At 45.3% G+C, this 19,611-nt stretch overlaps 1 protein-coding gene across 1 annotated transcript in view; it reads left to right on the top strand.

Moving 5' to 3' along the window:
* Positions 1–19,611, top strand: part of ERA1 (Prenyltransferase family protein) — a 111,135-nt gene that overhangs the window by 83,236 nt on the left and 8,288 nt on the right. Inside the window, exon 10 of the mRNA XM_087369729.1 lies at positions 6,946–7,018. Coding sequence (XP_087225855.1) covers positions 6,946–7,018 — 73 coding nt within the window. The remainder of the gene's footprint in view (positions 1–6,945; positions 7,019–19,611) is intronic.

The following is a 19,611-nucleotide window of genomic DNA, read 5'->3' as shown; positions in this document are numbered from 1 at the left end:
GGGTAGAAACCAAGTATTCCCTATACCTATCATGGATGAATGTCAAGATAACTGATTACCCATCTTAACCGAGAGTGGTTCATAAGAGACTCAACAAAGAAATGGGAAGTCAAGTTTGAACAAATGTGGGACAAAAATATTCCCGAAAAACTGTTAGGGATATTAGTGCATAAAGGCGTGTGGACAGCCAAAAGGGCCAGGAGGATCAATCAAGGGGACGATAAATGCCAAAGATGCAAAAGGAAGCGTGAGGACATTCCCCATCTATTCATATATTGCACTCCTAGCACTCCTGTCTAAGGGGGTGCTGGGCCCTAGCCTGGGCCCTGGCCTGCTGACTCTGCCTGCCCCACTCCTGTCTAAGGGGCTAAACGTCCCATCTGCCTGCAACGACGACACTGGCTTGGCAAATCGGAGATCTCCACTCTCTGTCCCCCTCGAGGGTCTCGATGAGGATGAGTTTGTCGAAGTGTACCTCCCTCGAGGGTCTCAAGGAGGATCAACTCTGGGAGGGACTCGGGGCTCTCAACCACCAATCTGATCTTGCGGACCCCGTCATCTACTACCACAGATGCTGCCGAATCTAGCAGGACTCCAACACCGTGCCAAACGCTCTGCCAATGGAGGGGAGGATGGCTCTGTATTTCTTTGGGAGCCCTGGGAAGCGAAGCATCACCGTGAATCAAGGAACATGTGCCGTGACCATGTCCTCCACTGTAAAGCCATGGTACCAAGGGATAAGATACACTAGATGCGAGCCAAGGAGGATGGGGCTCTGCTCCACAAGTGTCAAGGCGGTAGCAAGAGAGCTCAACTGGATGAGGAAAATGCCTCTTCCATAGATGATGACCTCCTGGATGTGGTCCCCTTCTAGTGCCAAGCTTGCCTGGATCCACTCTCTCACATGTCTCCTTGTGGGAGTGAGGCAAACAATTCTATCCACAACTCGCTTGTCCTGAAGTGACTGGACTGCATGCTGCACCTATTGTTTCTCGACTGGAGAAAGGATAACCTTAACGGCTATGGGATTTGAGGGTGTTGCTATAGAGCCCCTCTGGCCAAACGGAGGGTCACCACCAAGATTTTCTTTCTTTGAATAAGCACAAAACTCCCGCTGCAAAGAAGGGGAAAAGAAAAAGAAAAGCCACCTGGAAGGTGGGCAGGGAAGCTGCCTCACTCCCAAGAAAGGCTAGGGAGAGCCCTTGAAAAAAGAGACACCTTGAGGAAGCCCCTGTGACCCAAACTCGAACACACCCAAAGCCGGAGGGTCAATGGAGAAGACGAGAAAGGGCTGAAGGGCTGCAATGAGGTCCTTTGAAAAGGAAGCAGGAGGAGAGAGGAGAGAGGAACGGGGGAGAGAAAGGCGGCGAAAGAGCCAGAGAAGGGGGCTAGATGGAGGCAAGGAGGAGGCAGGGGAGGAGGCGGAGGGGAAGGCAGAGAGAGGTCGGAGAAGGCAAAGGAGATGGAGGGGAAGGAGGCAGAAGGGGAGTCGGGGATGGAGGCAGAGAGAGGGTGGGATGGAATCAGAGGGGGAGGCGGGAAAGGAGGCAGAGGGGGAGGCAGAGATGGAGGCGGGGGGAAGGAGGTGCGGAGGGAGGCGGAGGTGGAGGCGCGATGGAGTCGAAGGTGGAGGTGGAGGTGGGGAAGGAGGCGGAGGTGGAGGTAGGGAGGGAGGCGACGGGAGAGAAGGCGGGGATGGAGGCGGGAGATGATGGTGGAGGGAGGAGGCGGAGGGGGGCTGGAGGGAGGAGGGAGAGGGTGAAACCGGCCTCTAATCACTCAGAGGGCAGTGGAACTAAACCTTTAATCACTTCAGCACTTATTTACAGCTCACAAAGCATATATCACAACCATTAACCATTGCATGATCACCATTTGGCATTTACCCATTTGTTCACAAACAAAACCACTGAAAAAGGGATGGAGGCTAGAATGCCCCTGCTCAACAGACATAGACAAGTGCACCCGATTGGCCCCAAACACCGTGGCGCCCCTTTCGGTATTTCTTTATATTTCACAGTGAAATGATTACAAGTTGCACCTGGGAGACCTTCCCTGCAACTGAGCACGCAGCCCCAATTCACTAAGCCTTCGCAAGGCTTTCAAGCATAGAACACCATCACATAAGTGCACTTAACCCATAGGCTCAACCCAAAGGCATTCTCTTTTCCGAGTGCAATTCCATTGGCTGTCCAGATGCAATCACACTGCACCCCAGCTGCACTCTCTTTGAGTGGTTTCCAGATGGCATTCACAAAGCTTTTCAAAGCTCCAAAATAAAATCAGCAAAGTACCCAACCAAGGAATGACTCATGTAGCACTGCCTGGGCACCTGTGAGCCAAGAAAGAGGCGGCACACGAGGCCAACCAATAGCTTATGGCAAAAAGAAATTGCAGTAGCAAAATCACAACTCACCAAGCCCTGAAGACTCGAACCAAGTCCTCAATCGCCAAGAGGACATAGTAGCCAATGCCCAATTGCATTCTCAGCCAAAGAGGAGTGCAAAGGCATGAAGAAAGAGCATTTACAAGAGCCGACCAGCAAGAATTCCATTGAAAAATGCGAAAAGAAGCACTTCTGTCGCGAAGAAGTGGGAGTTCTTGGGCTCAAAAGAAGCGTGCTTCAGAGAGGAATGCATTGAGAAGGCTTTGGAGAAGTTTCATCGCCGGAAAGTCCTCCTAAACTGAGAAAAACCAGTCAACCAGCGCGTCAAACCACTCGAAATTCAACAGAAAGCTGTAGCTTTGCAAGAGGAGAGGCCCAGGAGGCGGTAGAAGAAAAAAGGTCCAGAAAAAGCCACTTTTGCAAATTCGACCAGCAAAAGAAGTGCTCAGCTCTGCCCGTTCTACCAAACGCACGGAGGGAAAAGCATATCACTACGAAGGGGAGGCAGAGGGGAAGCCATCGGGCCAAACGGAAGTCGAGGAATCCAAACGGGTGAGGAGTTATGAAGAAAAACGGAATTCAGCTGAAGGAGGCTGAAAAACCAGTCCAAAATCTCAACAAAGGGAGAAGATGAGAGAGAAAACCACACATGTGAAGTTTAGAAGGCCCAGGAAGGTCCAGGAATGGCAAAGGAGCATGTAGAAGGCACTAGAGCCACCTGGAACTCTAAGGGGGCCACTGAAGGTACATGGCCCTCTAGGGGGCCCATTAAAAATGCCACGTCATCATTTCCCAACAAACTCTTTTAATTCCTTGGAATGCCTTTGGGCCTAGGGATTAATTACGCCTATGTGCTAGGCACCATGCTGCGTTTAATTACACATTATTAAGCCCACGCTTGGACTTTTAAAACCAAAGTTGTCACGGTCTTGTAGTACATTAAAGTACTTAGAATTTCACGCCCCCGTGACATACCCCTCTCTTGAAACAGCAAACCACAGTTTCAAAACACAGGAGCGAGCATGAAATATAGCATAAAAGAGTATACAAGAAAGCCGCAGCTATAGTATACAGAGATAGTGAAAATATGGCTAGGAGAGGCATGCATCCATCCATATATACTGCTCAAAATCTATGTGATCCTCGGCGATCAATAGTCAAGATGCATCAATAGGATATCTGGCTTTCACCCAGACGACCCGGGTTCAAATCCCGGCAATGGAACCAATGAAACCGGCCTCTAATCACTCAGAGGGCAGTGGAACTAAACCTTTAATCACTTCAGCACTTATTTACAGCTCACAAAGCATATATCACAACCATTAACCATTGCATGATCACCATTTGGCATTTACCCATTTGTTCACAAACAAAACCACTGAAAAAGGGATGGAGGCTAGAATGCCCCTGCTCAACAGACATAGACAAGTGCACCCGATTGGCCCCAAACACCGTGGCGCCCCTTTCGGTATTTCTTTATATTTCACAGTGAAATGATTACAAGTTGCATCTGGGAGACCTTCCCTGCAACTGAGCACGCAGCCCCAATTCACTAAGCCTTCGCAAGGCTTTCAAGCATAGAACACCATCACATAAGTGCACTTAACCCATAGGCTCAACCCAAAGGCATTCTCTTTTCCGAGTGCAATTCCATTGGCTGTCCAGATGCAATCACACTGCACCCCAGCTGCACTCTCTTTGAGTGGTTTCCAGATGGCATTCACAAAGCTTTTCAAAGCTCCAAAATAAAATCAGCAAAGTACCCAACCAAGGAATGACTCATGTAGCACTGCCTGGGCACCTGTGAGCCAAGAAAGAGGCGGCACACGAGGCCAACCAATAGCTTATGGAAAAAAGAAATTGCAGTAGCAAAATCACAACTCACCAAGCCCTGAAGACTCGAACCAAGTCCTCAATCGCCAAGAGGACATAGTAGCCAATGCACAATTGCATTCTCAGCCAAAGAGGAGTGCAAAGGCATGAAGAAAGAGCATTTACAAGAGCCGACCAGCAAGAATTCCATTGAAAAATGCGAAAAGAAGCACTTCTGTCGCGAAGAAGTGGGAGTTCTTGGGCTCAAAAGAAGCGTGCTTCAGAGAGGAATGCATTGAGAAGGCTTTGGAGAAGTTTCATCGCCGGAAAGTCCTCCTAAACTGAGAAAAACCAGTCAACCAGTGCGTCAAACCACTCGAAATTCAACAGAAAGCTGTAGCTTTGCAAGAGGAGAGGCCCAGGAGGCGGTAGAAGAAAAAAGGTCCAGAAAAAGCCACTTTTGCAAATTCGACCAGCAAAAGAAGTGCTCAGCTCTGCCCGTTCTACCAAACGCACGGAGGGAAAAGCATATCACTACGAAGGGGAGGCAGAGGGGAAGCCATCGGGCCAAACGGAAGTCGAGGAATCCAAACGGGTGAGGAGTTATGAAGAAAAACGGAATTCAGCTGAAGGAGGCTGAAAAACCAGTCCAAAATCTCAACAAAGGGAGAAGATGAGAGAGAAAACCACACATGTGAAGTTTAGAAGGCCCAGGAAGGTCCAGGAATGGCAAAGGAGCATGTAGAAGGCACTAGAGCCACCTGGAACTCTAGGGGGGCCACTGAAGGTACATGGCCCTCTAGGGGGCCCATTAAAAATGCCACGTCATCATTTCCCAACAACCACTCTTTTAATTCCTTGGAATGCCTTTGGGCCTAGGGATTAATTACGCTTATGTGCTAGGCACCATGCTGCGTTTAATTACACATTATTAAGCCCACGCTTGGACTTTTAAAACCAAAGTTGTCACGGTCTTGTAGTACATTAAAGTACTTAGAATTTCACGCCCCCGTGACAGAGGGCGGAGAGGACGGGCAGCGGGAGCAGCCACGGGGCACACTCTGATCCTCTATTGCTCTAATGCTTCAAAACTAATCAAACCGTAGAGTGTGGTGTTGATACAGTATGGTATGCACGTGTTTCCACATGGTTTGACAGCTGGCAAAGAATTTGAACACCATCGTTGCAAGATACAGGGATGTTATTTGCATTGTCTTCTGCGAGGACTCAGTGTTTCAGAGCATCGTGGATGTTTGCCAAGCATATGAAATAGGGAAGATATCCTTTGAGGCACCAGAGCACATTGCAACTCAAAGGAAAGAAATAAAGAAACCGATGTCTATTATTTGGTGGAGAGCATTAAGGTTTGTTCCAGATGCAATAACAGAAGAAGTATGCAAGAAGATCCTAAGTGGTGACTGCCTCTTTGGAAAGAAGAGCAAGCATAGCAACTTGGATGAAGTGGTCACCCGAATGATTCAAAGTGAGGCTGCTCTCTCGGCACTATTATTTTTATTGAAATCTGATGATGAGTTAGCTGGCAAGTCAATTGATGTGGATAAGAAGAAATGCCCTATCAGCTAGATTGTCGAATGCTTAGATGTACCTTTGGGAAAGACTAAAATGAAATCATATAGTCTTCACAAGTAGTTGTAGCTTGAATGAAGAGAATGTGGACTCCCTTTTGATTAGCCTTCTCCTTTAGTGCTAGGCTTTGTCATGGCTGAGTCTACCCTTCACCTTCGGAGTGTTGATAGAAACTTATTATGAAGACCTTTATATAAATGGATGCTCAAGTATGAGTGGGGGTGTGGATTTGTTTGTGTAAGAGCATAGGCTTATACTATGGTCTATACCACCGGTGGGCACTGATGATGTCGGTGGGGATGTCATAGTAGCTTGCGTGATTGAGCTTATGGTTTTCAACTTCATGAGTGACTGTCAGGGGATTGAGACTGCATACGTTTTGTGTTTTTTAGAGGATGAATTTGGGCATGTTCGTGGATTCATCTAGATATATATAAGCAATAAACAAGTAGGCAGCTCCACAAGTAAGAGACAGCTAATCAAGTACATATGGCAGGATCTAGGGTTATCAAGGATTCCTGGAAGGAAGTAGATTAGAAATCAAGGCTTTGCTTTCCAGATAGGAAAACGTACCTCTCAATAGATAAGTCTTCTGAGCTGTTATTTGATTTTCCATTTGATTGTAGAGTAAATCATCCTCATGAAATACTACACTTGGGTACACAGCTTGTGCTTCCTACCACTAAAATAGAGCTTTTTAATGAATGGAAAATAGCTAGTTACATATACAAGACCAACTGTCTTAGGGGATTCTTTCAGCCTCGTTAATGCCCTCCATAAGTGGTCCCCCCCGCCCCCCCCCCAATCTCACACATTCCTCCCTCTTTAATGCCCCTCCATAATTCAAGCTCTCCCTCTCCCCCTGCGTGAGACTAATTATTGTCCCTCCCGCTCCCCCCTATATTTACTTCAAGCCGTCCCCCCTTTATCCCTAAATATTTTGCCATCATATACTTCTCCCCCTCCCCCCACACCAACTAATTAATTAAGATTAGGAGTTTTCACCAACTGGGGGGCCCTATTCACAGAAGAACACAATATTGTGAGGAGCTCTTTCTATATCAGACCAGTTCAGTATGACTTACGCTTAAGTTTCATTTGAACGTTTTTGTAAAAAATCCACTTCACATGAGGCAATTGTGCTTTCGGCTGTGTTGCAGGTATACCTATTGCGGACTTGCAGCACTTGCACTCATCAATCAAGCACATTTCCTTGATCTTCCACGCCTACTGGTAAGTGGACTGGGGACCATACGAAGTGTAATATCAAGCACATTTCTTTGGTCTTCTGTGTGTATTTGTAAGAGGACTGGGAACCATATGAAGTGTAATATTCTGTAATGCTTATGCTTCCCTGCCCCACCCTGCTCGTCCCTTTAACTTACCAATCCCCCTCCTGCAGGCCCCCTTCTGCCCTTTTTGTATCATACAGAATAGATATCTAGATTTAAAGGTAATTCAGAAGATGAAGCACTGCTGTTTTTCCATAGCATCAAGCTTACACAGGAAAATACGGTGAGGAGGCCTTTGCTTCTGTCCTGGTTCTCTCATGTTTTGAAGTTTCTAGCTCCCTCATCCTTACTTGTTGTCAGTTAGTTTAGCCAGTTTGTGGCCAATTCTGCTTCTTTATTGGTTTAGACTAATTAGCTGCTTCCTAATTTGAGGACCTGCATGTGAGCACTGATTTGCACATCGCTTGTGATTTGCACTGCTGTTCATAGGTCCTATTCAACCATGACATTGCTCAATCGCCCTGCCAAATTTAGGTTCCATACATGACATATATTGTATCAGTCATGAGCACTGTATATGTCATGGGCACATCCCGCCATATTTTTTACACCATAATTAGAGTGCTTATTGGTAAATATAGCCTATTATCAACAATTTTGATTTTACAGGAAATATTTGCTTTTTACCATCTCGCTTCAAGAGAAATTAGATCACACTTGTAGAACATCCATGTTTTACTGTTGTGCACGTTTTGCTAAGCTGGGTAAGGTGGGCCGTCTATGGCTTGTTGCCTTTCATCATATGCCTTCTTCTAGCACACCATTATACTGATTTCCATTCTTTTTACAATAGAGACAGGCTGGTTTGGCTCTCTTGGTTGGCATTCATCACTTGATTATGACGCTGCATTTGTTTTCTGTGGTTGTCCATGCTTTCTTTGCCAGAGTTCGTCTCTTCTTTCTTGTTGTAAAGTAAGGAAGGTCCACTATCATACATTTAGTCCATCATGACCTACCCCAATGTCTCTGTGAGGAGAGAATGATGGGTGGTAGATCTGCATATTTAAGCTACAGCAGCGAACACTGATACACAATATGCACATGAGGGTGGAAGGCTCTTAATAAAAGCATCACAAACTCATCTTCCACATGAGCACCCGATCAAACTGGTTTAGAAAAATAGACTGCATTTCAGCAAGATGAATCAGCATTTCATCCATTTTACTCATCTCTATGTTTATCTATTTTCTCTTACAGTTACAGTTTTCATTTGACATTTCCTTGTTCTCATGCATTATGGACAACAACTTTAATGTATTTGCTTATTTGAGCTTAACAACGTGCTGAAATGAGTAAAATTAAGGCTCTCTTTCCACTTCATGTAGCAAATGCAAGAAAATATCTGACAGGTCGTAAGAAATCAAAAAACATGGTTTTAGAAAATGGACAATGTTGACTCTGTCAAATTATTGACTTGATTGCATGCATATCAAGGTTGATTCTAAGCTAATTGCCAGACTGTTTTGCAGAAGGAGCTACCCCACATGATTATCGATATATCTATTCATCTATCTATGCATGTCTATGTCTGTGTCTGTCTGTCTCTCCGTGTATGTACTATTTGTCTGTGTCCACTCTATCTTTCATTTTTTGCATGTGTGTGTGTGTATGTTTTTTCTAACGAATACTGCTTTTTACAAAAAAGAAGTGTGCGCGCGCGCATGTAATCGCATCTGGTCTATGACATACTCTTCTCGGTGGTGGTGGAAAAGACTGCAGAAGATTTGTGTGTTCAAGCTCCATCTTTGGCAACTTGGCTCGTAGTCATATTGCTCCTGCCACTTGTTGATGATGTTTTCCTCACGGGAGTCTATGCCTCATTTGTTCTGGCATTTCTCTGACTCTCATGATTTGTGCGTTCAAGCTCCATCTTTGGCAAAAAATTTTCTTGTGACGAGTTTTACTTGGAGTTGTTCTATTTGGACAGCTGTCGTCATATTGCTTCCGCCACTTGTTGATGATGTTTTCCTCACGGGAGTCTATGTTGCTCCTATTACAGCTACAGCTATAGGCTCGTTTCCCCGGTGTTTATTTCGGCATGAATGTTCGGTTGTTTGGTTTCCATCCTCAAAGGTAGGGTTATGATCTTCTCTTTTATTGGGTTTGTTATTGGGCAATGTGGACCCTATGGAAAGATTGCAATCAGCGATCTCTCTCTCTCTCTCTCACACACATCCCCCTCGTCTCCCCTCAGCCCCCCCGGATCCCCTCCCAGCCCCCACTAGGCTTCTCCTAGCTTGTTGTGGGGCTGTTGTAGCTCACCCCGCCCCTGCATTTCTTTTCTCGCGGGGCTGTTCTACCCCCCTGCCTATTCTTTCACTACCACGAACAGCCGCAAGGCTGTTTCCAGTCCCCCTTGCATAACACAAAGTCACGGGGCTGCTTCTACCCCCCCGCCTACCCCCTTGGTATGAGTACATAATAGTAGGGCTGTTTCCAATCCACAATGTTCCAAATGCATTTTCCTCGTTTTACTATAGATACGGATATCATAAAAAAATACCACAGCAAACTTGCTTAAATATGGCCTCAAGACACTGTTCATAAATCTCCTAAAAGTTGCTAGAGCTTTAGTTAAACCAAATGGCATTACTTTAAACTAAAAATGTGTTGGAATATGAAGCCAAAGTGAGTAAAAAATGAGTGTACTAGGTGTCTAGGGGGTGTTTTATAGTCTAGTGAGTCCTAGACATGCCACGTGTCATATTGGGAGTAATCCCATATACACTATGGCTTTCTAGAGTCTAGTGTCACACTATATCTGGAACTGTAATGGCACCTTATGGTCAGACCCAGGAAACTTCTCGCAGTCTTATACAGGACGAGACATAGTCTTTTACACGGAGACACACCAGAGCCCAGAGCGTCCACTACCGATTGTCAGTGGCTACACATGGAAGTCAGCCTTCAGGGATGAGACGAGGGATACAGGAGGAGTCCGAGGATCAGGCGGGGTCGCAGTATTGTACAGGTCTTCCCTCGCTGGAGCCATCTCCATTGAGAGGAAGGGACGCACACTCCCGATTCATGTGGATCCGGATCCGACGCACAGACACCCGTGACCTTTTCATAGCAATATGCTACTTCCTGCCAGACACATCCTACTTCGCCAGAGTGGCACGAGAAGAGGGTGAGACATCTCCATATGCACCCTTACATCAGGATATCCCAGACCTTTCAGCCCGCGGGGAAGTTCTCCTTGTTGGGGACTTCAACGCCAGGACGAGTACGCGATAGACACCACTCCTGGACTTCTATCATGCTTCCAGACATGGACCTAGATGGAGTAGGTATGACTAGGACCTCATCGGACCGACACGGGCCTGTTACACCATATGGACACGCGCTCCTTTTGATTTGGGCAGGATGCATGATGTCATCATCTACAACGGGCTCGACCTATGGCACTCTCAGGTGGTTTTACTTGCTTGCCACACGAGTGTAGTAGAATACATCATGGGATCCCCTACCTTCACTTCATGTATCACCGACTTCACCGTAGCACCACTCCCTCCAGGAGCTGATCACACATACCTATTCTTCACTATCGCCACCCCATGCTTAGCCACACCACACACACCACATAGGAAGCACGACACCTACCACGACATACACTTTGATCACAGCCTCTCATCGGCCTACTTTGGACGCCTAAACAGACTCCTAACCTACATCGATCACATACCACTCATAGAGGACCGTGCTGCCCTGATTAGTCGCACACTCCACGAGGCTGCCCTCCAAATCTTTCCCCACACCACACGGTCCACTAGACCAGCACCTCTTGGTTCTGTACCCTGCAACAATTGGTACGATGCGGAGTGCAAGGCTTATCGCCGACAGCTCTGACTTGAAACCAGATGTCACCTCCCGAACACACCAGACACGGTACGCAAGTACCGACGTCTCGTACGTCGGAAGAAGCAGGCTTCTCTTCGTCAAAATGAGGAGGAGCTGCTGCACATCTTGTACAGCAACAACTCTAAGGATTTTTTGCGGAGATTCCTTGAGCGTAGGTCCCGATCACCCCTCACCGACACGAGAGTCTGGCACACGTATGCACACCATCTATATGATGTCCCACACCAGCCTACTCCAGACCTCATACACACACCTCGTCCCACCACTTGCACGTTGTTCACTAGAGGGGGAGTCAAGGACGCGACATTGAAACTGCACAATGGCCGAGCTAAGGATCAGGAGGGGCTATGCACTGAGTTTATCGCATATGGGATCGACATGTTAGCCCCGATCCTAGCAAAGCTATTCAATGACGCTATTTGCCTTGGCTTCCCCCGCACTTGGACACTCAACACCATCACCCCCATCCACAAGGTAGGGGATCCCATGGACCCGAGTAACTACAGGACTATCATGATTGGACATGTGATGTCCAAGATCTATGCAGCTGTATTGGATGCATCGGTCAGCCTGTTCGCAGAGATGAGAGGACTCAGAGCAGAGGGTCAGGCCGGTTTCAGGCGAGACCATGGGACTATGGATCACATACTCACACTAGTGTCATTGAGGAGGTCAGATCACGGAAGGAGAGGGTATACTGTTGCTTTGTGGATTTCTGCAAAGCCTTTGACACAGTATCTCGAGCTCGTCTTATCACATGCCTACACACACTGGGATTTGATCAGGAGATCATATGGGCAGTCATGGCACTGTATGAGAGAGTCTCAGGCCGAGTTCGTACAGGCGCAGGGTGGACAGATGAGATCCTGAGTACTATAGGGGTCAAACAGGGTTGTCCCTTATCACCGACCCTGTTTGGCCTCTCCATCGATGAGCTTGAGACTTTCATGGGGACGTTTGGAGGGACCGGTTGCTCACTTGCCGGGATCATCATCAGGATTCTTCTTTATGCAGATGACGTGGTACTCTTGTCGTCCACACCCGAGGTGCTCCAGCGACACCTGGATGCACTGCAGGCTTTTTGTTTATCCCATGATTTGGAGGTCAACCTTGGCAAGAGCAAGGTCATGATCTTTAACACCTCTCGAGCAAACATGCAACGGAAACAGTTTACTTTTACTTTGGGTGGGTCACCAGTTGAGATCGTATCCTCATACACTTACTTGGGGGTTATCTTCTCCGGCCCGATTTTCATGATGAGACCAGCGATGCAGGCCAGACTGCAGGGGATATGCCTCACTGGCTCGGCTAGAGAGACAGTGCTTTCACTCTCACTTCCAGGACCCTCAGACCAAGGCTCTTCTCTTCGACTTCTTGGTCCGACCAGCCGGTATGTATGGCAGCCCTTGTTGGGGGCCTGACATGTCAGAGATAGAGTGGACATGGGTGGAGACGGGTGGAGTGCTTGCAGATCCTCATGCTCTAATGGATGATCCGGGGGAAACCGTCTGTACCACATCACATCATTTAGGCCGAGTTTGGTGCTTCTCCACTCCAGCTCGATGCAGCCTTTCAGACCATCACATATCTACACCGGGTTAGATCATATGAGGACTACACATCAGGGAGACAGAGGTTGCCATGGTTGGCTCTCGATTCCTCCATGAGGTTGGCAGCAGAGGGAGACGAGCGATGCTGGTATGCACGGACTCACAGATGGTTTGTGAGACTAGGGTTCGACATCGATATGATACCTCCTTTTCAATACAGTTTAGATGCCCCTCCGGTACTTCCACCCACCATCCCGATTGGGCCACATACCAACCGACGGGGCTTGGTCACATCAACAGACACCTCTCAGAGCAGGATCACAAAGTTCTTCCCATCGAGTGACATTGATCGTCCAGTGTCTAGCCGCCGACGTGACAGAGACCCTGACCCGGCAATCGCAGCACGACACACGAGACATCGAGGGGACACACAGATCACTCTGGGGGATCTCCCGTCATTGTTTAGACCCGGGATACATCCCACGGGAGTCACGGTGGCTCTGGTCTTGCGTCGAGCCTCGTCCAGGAGATCGAGACACACGGCACCCCTTGACGGGCACCAGCGTCCCATCTTTAGCTATGCACCAGCCAGGGGGACATGACATACGGAGGATTCCGCTCCGCTCCAGTCCTTTTCTTTTCATTTTTACATCCAGATGTATTTGATTAGTGTTTGGTTTTCATTGAGTCTAAAGGTCCTCTGCCTTGGATAGTCCTCCTAAAAAGATGTATTGGTTTTTCTATTTTTTTGGCATATGGCTTCCTAACATGTCCTGTTATGAAGCCAAGGGGGGATGTACTGTGGGAGCCAGATGTATTGGCTTTGATAGGTCTATTTGTTTATTAGGCCTGGCTTGAGAGTTCCAGGATGTTGGTGCATTGGTCTCCTAGACCTATGAGTTGGTCATGCATCCATGCATGATGAGCCTTTGAGCCATGCTAGATGAGATTTCTATGTTATGCTCACTAGCCTCTGAGCCATGCTCACTTACCTCTGAGATTGTGTGGGAACCATGTTTAGTTCTAGTCCGGCATGCACAGTTCTGATGATCGTCATTGTCATGTTTTGTTCTTGGTTCCATTCCAGTAGTCTCTCACCTTGCCTTCATTAGGGGGTGTTGGAATATGAAGCCAAAGTGAGTCAAAAATGAGTGTACTAGGTGTCTAAGGAGTGTTTTATAGTCTAGTGAGTCCTAGACATGCCACGTGTCATATTGGGAGTTATTCCATATACACTATGGCTTTCTAGAGTCTAGTGTCACACTATATAGTGTTGTACTTGTCTTGAGTCTTTAGATATCAGTCAACATCAAGCTATCTACATGTGAGTATTTTGGTTATCATTGCCTAGCACTTGTTCTTTCATTTTTGCTTTTCATTATGCTTTTCACATTTCCATTTCGTTCCTAGCTAGCTACTAGATCTCTTCAAAATGCCCATACCTAGTACGAAGTGATGTCTTAGGGACATCATCATCTCTAATTCGCACTTGGTGATATCCTAATCTTAAATTAATTTTAGTAAAATATTTTGTCCCTTGCAACTGATCAAAGAGCTCATCAATGCGAGACCTAGGATACTTATTTTTTCTTGTTATTTTATTTAAGGCTTGGTAATCTATACATAAACACATAGTACCATCTTTTTTCTTTACTAGTAAAACCTAAGGTGAATTTGGCCCTTCCTAAGGTATTCAGTTAATTGTCTCTCGACCTCATCGGTTTGACTAAGTCTATATGGTGTTTAACAAACAGGGGCAGATATTAGAATTATGTCTATCTTATGATTTACATCTCACTCAAGGCGTAAACCATCAAGCAAATTAGATGGAGAAACATCCTTAAATTCAACCATTAAAACATCAAAAGAAGATTTATACTTTTTAACAACATCAAGGGAAATTTTATTATTTTTAGACGTAGCAAACAACATCCGTTCTGTCGAGATGCATAATTTGGAAATCCAAGGCATCCAATACATAATTTGAAATTATGTATTGCAATATCAGCGACCATAATTCTTGCTTTTTTCCCTCGACTTTTTCATGCATCCTCAAAATCATGAGGACCAAAGGTGGGCTGCCACATTGCCGATGATAGGCAACACATGTGGGTGCTATCCTTAGGATAAACCTCTACCTCTGTGTACTTTTCAGTACCTTTAAGCGATAACAACTGCACCACGTGTATTTGTTTTTATGGAGGTTTATTTAGGGCTTTATCTCCCGCCTGTTTATTTTTAGGGCAGTTCCAAGTAGCATGATCTTCGCCTAAACATTTAAGGATTATATTTTCCTGCTTGGCTTCTCATAATCCTCTTTCTTTAGGAGAGAATATCTTTGTGTTTGAGGTTTCTTAGGCGGTGCCTGAGAACCTCCTTCTTGACGTGCCCCTTCCTTTTAAGATTGGGAAATTTATGGAACCTAGGAACAAAAACAGTTTGTTCTGAAGTTTCAGCTTTCGATTTTCCCATAGTGTCGTCATATATTTGGGCATATTTGATAGCTTCCTTAAAGATCTTGGGAGAATTTCTTCTCACCTTAACCTTGTAGGTGTCTTTTAGACCTCTCTCTAAACCTCTTTTCTTTTTTAAATTCATCAATTCCCTTTAACTTAAGGATTGCCTCCTATATTTCGCTATGTACTGGACTAAAGTATTCTTGCTCATGCTACAATTGTCCCAACTTCCCAAGCCCTTTTAAACTCATTTTCAGGTAAAATTCCTTTAAGAAATCTTGTTCAAATTTAGTGAGGCTCATCCACCATTTATAGGCTTTACTTTCAAGGAAAAGACTCGCTTCCACGACTTGACTTTCAAGATGGGTGTTCCTAAGTTGATAGAAGTCTTGCCACTTTTGCAAGAACGTGTTTATGGCATCCTTGTTGCGTTCTTTCTCTTCCCCGTTGAAAATTGGTGGTTTTAAGTCTTGAAGAATGCTTGAGGTTTCTTGAAGTTGAGAGAGGTAGACCTCTCAATTTGCCATTAATAGATCTAACAATTTTTCTATATTTTGTGTTCGATTTTCTAGTTTAATGAATTCCGAACATGGAATTCCATAATCATCGTAATCAAAATCCTCCAACTCCATACTATCCTCATGGATTCCCTCATGTATTTTCTCTTCGACTATAGCCGTTTCTTTTCTAGCCCCTTACTCGCTTTCCCTAATCATTTCATCTCTTTCTGGACTCGTCATTTTAAAATGAGATTTTTAAAGATATTATAAAGCAAAAAGCTTTATAATGAAGAGAAAAATGCAATGCCCACTTCCTTGAAATTTGTACGAGGCTTTGGATTTATCTTTGAAGCTGAAGCAATTTTATTTATTTTTGCTTCGTTATCTATGCTTTCGATTTCGCTCTTTCACCGTCCTCGATCCCGATCTCTGAAGTCCCTTTCACTTTCCAATCCTTGGCTTTGAAATAGACAAGGCTAACAACTTGAAAGGGTTGATATTTATAAAAGAGAGAGAGAGATAAAGCCTTTGGAAGGAAGAGGGGATTGAAATAAATCCTTGGAGAGAGGAAGGAAAGGTATGATGTGGCGTTTCCAAGGTCTTATAACGTTGGATGACGTGGCTCTTAAACTCTTCTTGATTTCTCTGCACAGGTTCCATGAATCGCCCTGTTCTTCTCTCACTTCTACTTCGTGCTCTCTTCTATCTCTGCTTTCTAGTGAAGCTTGTGACTATCAAACTATTGTCCATCAGCTGATCATCCAGAAGTTGCCCTTGGGAAGGAAGCTATTCACAATCTTCAAAGAGCTGCAAACTTTATCATTCGGTATTAGTCCACTACAAATCATCACATGACGCGTCGAAAAGCCTTCATCCTTTGAATCTCTGCCCAAATTGATACTCTTGCTAGTCCCATCCCCTTGTTTGTAGCTATGGCATTGATAAATACTATCCGGAGAGGCACCATGGTCTCAGTTCACGTCCAACAAGGTAGAGAGGCAGGCCTGTTTTCTTCTCCGTACTCCTTGGCCGTTCAATTCGCCTCTCTTTTCTTTTGTCTCTATCCTCTTGCACAGCTTGCTGTGAGTATACTTAGCAAAAGCCATTGTCGAAGAGTGATTTTGTTCCAGTCATCTTTCATTATAATTCGCGCCGATAACTCAACTTTCTCTCACAAACGGCTCCAGGCTCTAATACCAATATTACGTGAACGAACATAGAGGGCTTGTTCCTTCTAATCCATCTAGCCGTGATTCCTAGGGAGCTCCCTGCTTCCTATCCCACTGTGAACTCTGTCTAGTTCCTTCTCTTTCTCTCTCTAATTCTTTCCATGTGGAGCCCTCTCTCTAGACTTCTCTCCCAAGCCTAGTGCATGCCATGTGGACCTCGATGCAAAGTGTCCTTCCAAAGGGCCTTAATCACTTAGCCCTTCTTGGCATCCCTCTCTAATGCGAGGACGAGCATTTTCCGAGCGCAGGAAAAAAAAAGCTTCCAACTATGCAAAAATATGGCAAAAATGAATCGGAAGAAAACATAGTTTCACTTAGAAATATGCAAAGTATTATAGCAATGCCTATTTTATATAGGAATCTTTACGTGAATCTTTGGGAATGGTGAGAACATAATGGGATGGCTTTTGAAGAAACCCACATGTAGAGTAGACTTCTCTATGAAAATTCCCTTATGATCCTTCTTACAACTTTTACTTAATAGGGAGTGATATTGAAAAACCTCTCTCTACCTATCTTCATGAAAGGGTTTCTCCACAGAAAACTCATTGAAGCAAGCCATCAAGGTAGTTTCGCGAGCGAAACTCCTTTGAAGTAGGTCTTCCAAGGTAGTTTCACTGGCGAAACTACCTTGGACAGCACTTTTAAAAGTGACATAACTTTCACATCGAGCGAAACTACCTTGGACAGCACTTTTAAAAGTGACTTAACTTTCACATCCAATGTCCAAATATAGTCATTCAGCCACTCAAATTGATCAAAAAACTCCATTTGAGCACATCTATGGGGTTATATTTTGGAAAATCTTGCATATATAGTATTAAATATTACATGTATTTTATGAGAGTGATATATAAGCCCAAGTTAATACTTATTCATAGTAATTTAAACTTCTTTACAAAAATGTCCATAAATATCTTGTTATTAACACTATAAAAACATTAGAAAGATATTGCCATATGATATAAATGTGTTTAATAAGTAATTATTTATGTATAATACTATTACATTGAGAGTGATTATGAGGGATGTTTCTTAAAGGAATTATTTTTCAACACTTTTTTAAGGTAATAACAAGGGCACAAAGGGATGACTATGAATAAGAAGATTTATGTTATGTAAAAATGAATGAGTGACTAGTTTGTATATTTTTATGATAAAAGGATCTAGTTCTAGTGAAAATAAAAGTGTAAAAACCTTGTTTCCTAAAGAAATAGTATTTTTTAAATCTCTTGAAAACATGCTCGGATAAACTTGCTCATAGGTTTTTGCTCGTAAAATTGACGCATCCCTCTAATGCTAGGTTTATATTTTGCTAGACATTAATCGCGTGTGTCCACCACTACACTGTCAAGCCGTCTTGGTTTCCCGCCTCATCATAACCAAGGTTCTGACTTCCGTGATTATGGTTGACTTAACATTGAGGGGGCAAGCAAGCTAGAGATAGATGATGCCATCCTTGGTCTTGGAGGGTCGGTTTACATAGAGCCTCAGCTTCCCCGTGTTGGTATGATAGTTCTCTAGGACATGGGTGCTCTTGAGGATTCAGTACAATGGCAATGCCCTCGGTACCTTCCGCCCCAAACATTATTAAGTGGGTCCGGGGGGGTTTTGGGTAGCCAGAGATAGAGGGAGACCAAGAGTTGGATGAGTCCTTGTAGATGCTTGAGTGTTAGTGCATTGGAGTAGTGGGTTATCTAGGCAAGATTTGGTCCATCAACCCAACACCAGGATTAAAACAAGAGGCCTCTCAGTTATAGAAGTGTAGGTCATTGGCCAAATCTTTTAAAATAAAAGAGTGGTATATTCCATTCAAAACAAATCATACAACAGGTGGGAGAGAAAGTACTCTATCCCTAGCCTCAACAATGTGGCAAAAAAGCCATGGAGGTGGTCTAAAATGCCACGACATCCCAAAAGGGGTCAAATGAAAAAATAATGAGCAGTCCCATGTCCTCATGAAGGATATAAGTCTCCCACGAGTTGCCAAAGAGGTGCCTGTACACTGCTCCCACTGACTCCTGAGAGTGAAGATAATCTCCGCCCAAATGGAAGCGAGAGTGTCAGCCTCCGTGCATAAATGGCCCCCAAGGACAAAAGAACATCGCTAACACCATATCCGCCATAGGGTAATGCTGGAAATCACCTCCCATGCTGACCCTGCAGCTGAAGTAGGCATAGAATCCTGAGCTGGTACCGGTACCAAAAGTAAATCCAACGGCTGCATGATGCTGGCCTCCGTGGGACCCCGTCTCTGGCGACGTTGCATGAAGAAACCATGGTCTCCTGGCTCTAACTCAAAGAGAGTAAAGGCTCCAGATCCTCTCCCCCAAAGGGCAGCGCCCCAAGTCATCAGAAAGGACTCAGATGTAACATATGAGAACAACCTGAAGATACCTGTCCATACCACTCTAGAGCTGGTGCAACTCCATAAACAATGCTTGCTAGATTCCTCTGCAAGCTGACAACGCATACACAAGGAGGGTCTACCCATATGCTGGAAGCCAAGTACCCACGGGTATGCCCCTATGTATAGTGAGCCAAAGAAAGTAGGAGACTTTCGTGGCTCTACTGATGCCCCAAAAGTGGGTCCAGTAGCTCTGCAAGAGCTCTGCAGTAAATCCCTGTGCGTGCCAATGCTGGGAAGCAGATGGTAGGTGATGACAGTCTCTCTGCTGAAGCCTGTAACCCTGCCCTCGTCAAGTACTCGAAAAATGAAAGAGGACGAACGCCTGCCACCGGAGCAGGCCATGCCCACTCACCTGGGTCCCAGTTAAGCTCCGCAAGAGGTCGACCCTGAAAAATCCAAAGTCTCTATCTAGTATCCTCTGCAATGGTCAACCTGGAAGGATTTGTGGCCCATTCCTTACCCAGGCAACCAATGACCCTGACTCTCTGCCAAAGGAGCTCCTGTCGATCCAGGGGCTGAGTGGGATAC

The sequence above is a fragment of the Dipteris shenzhenensis genome, chromosome 31 (genome assembly GCF_047967505.1).
Source record: "Dipteris shenzhenensis isolate YYH24624 ecotype China chromosome 31, Dip_SZ_1.0, whole genome shotgun sequence".
NCBI lineage: Eukaryota > Viridiplantae > Streptophyta > Polypodiopsida > Gleicheniales > Dipteridaceae > Dipteris > Dipteris shenzhenensis.
The sequence above is the reverse complement of the archived record's forward strand: the minus strand, read 5'-3'. Positions and strand labels throughout refer to the sequence as shown.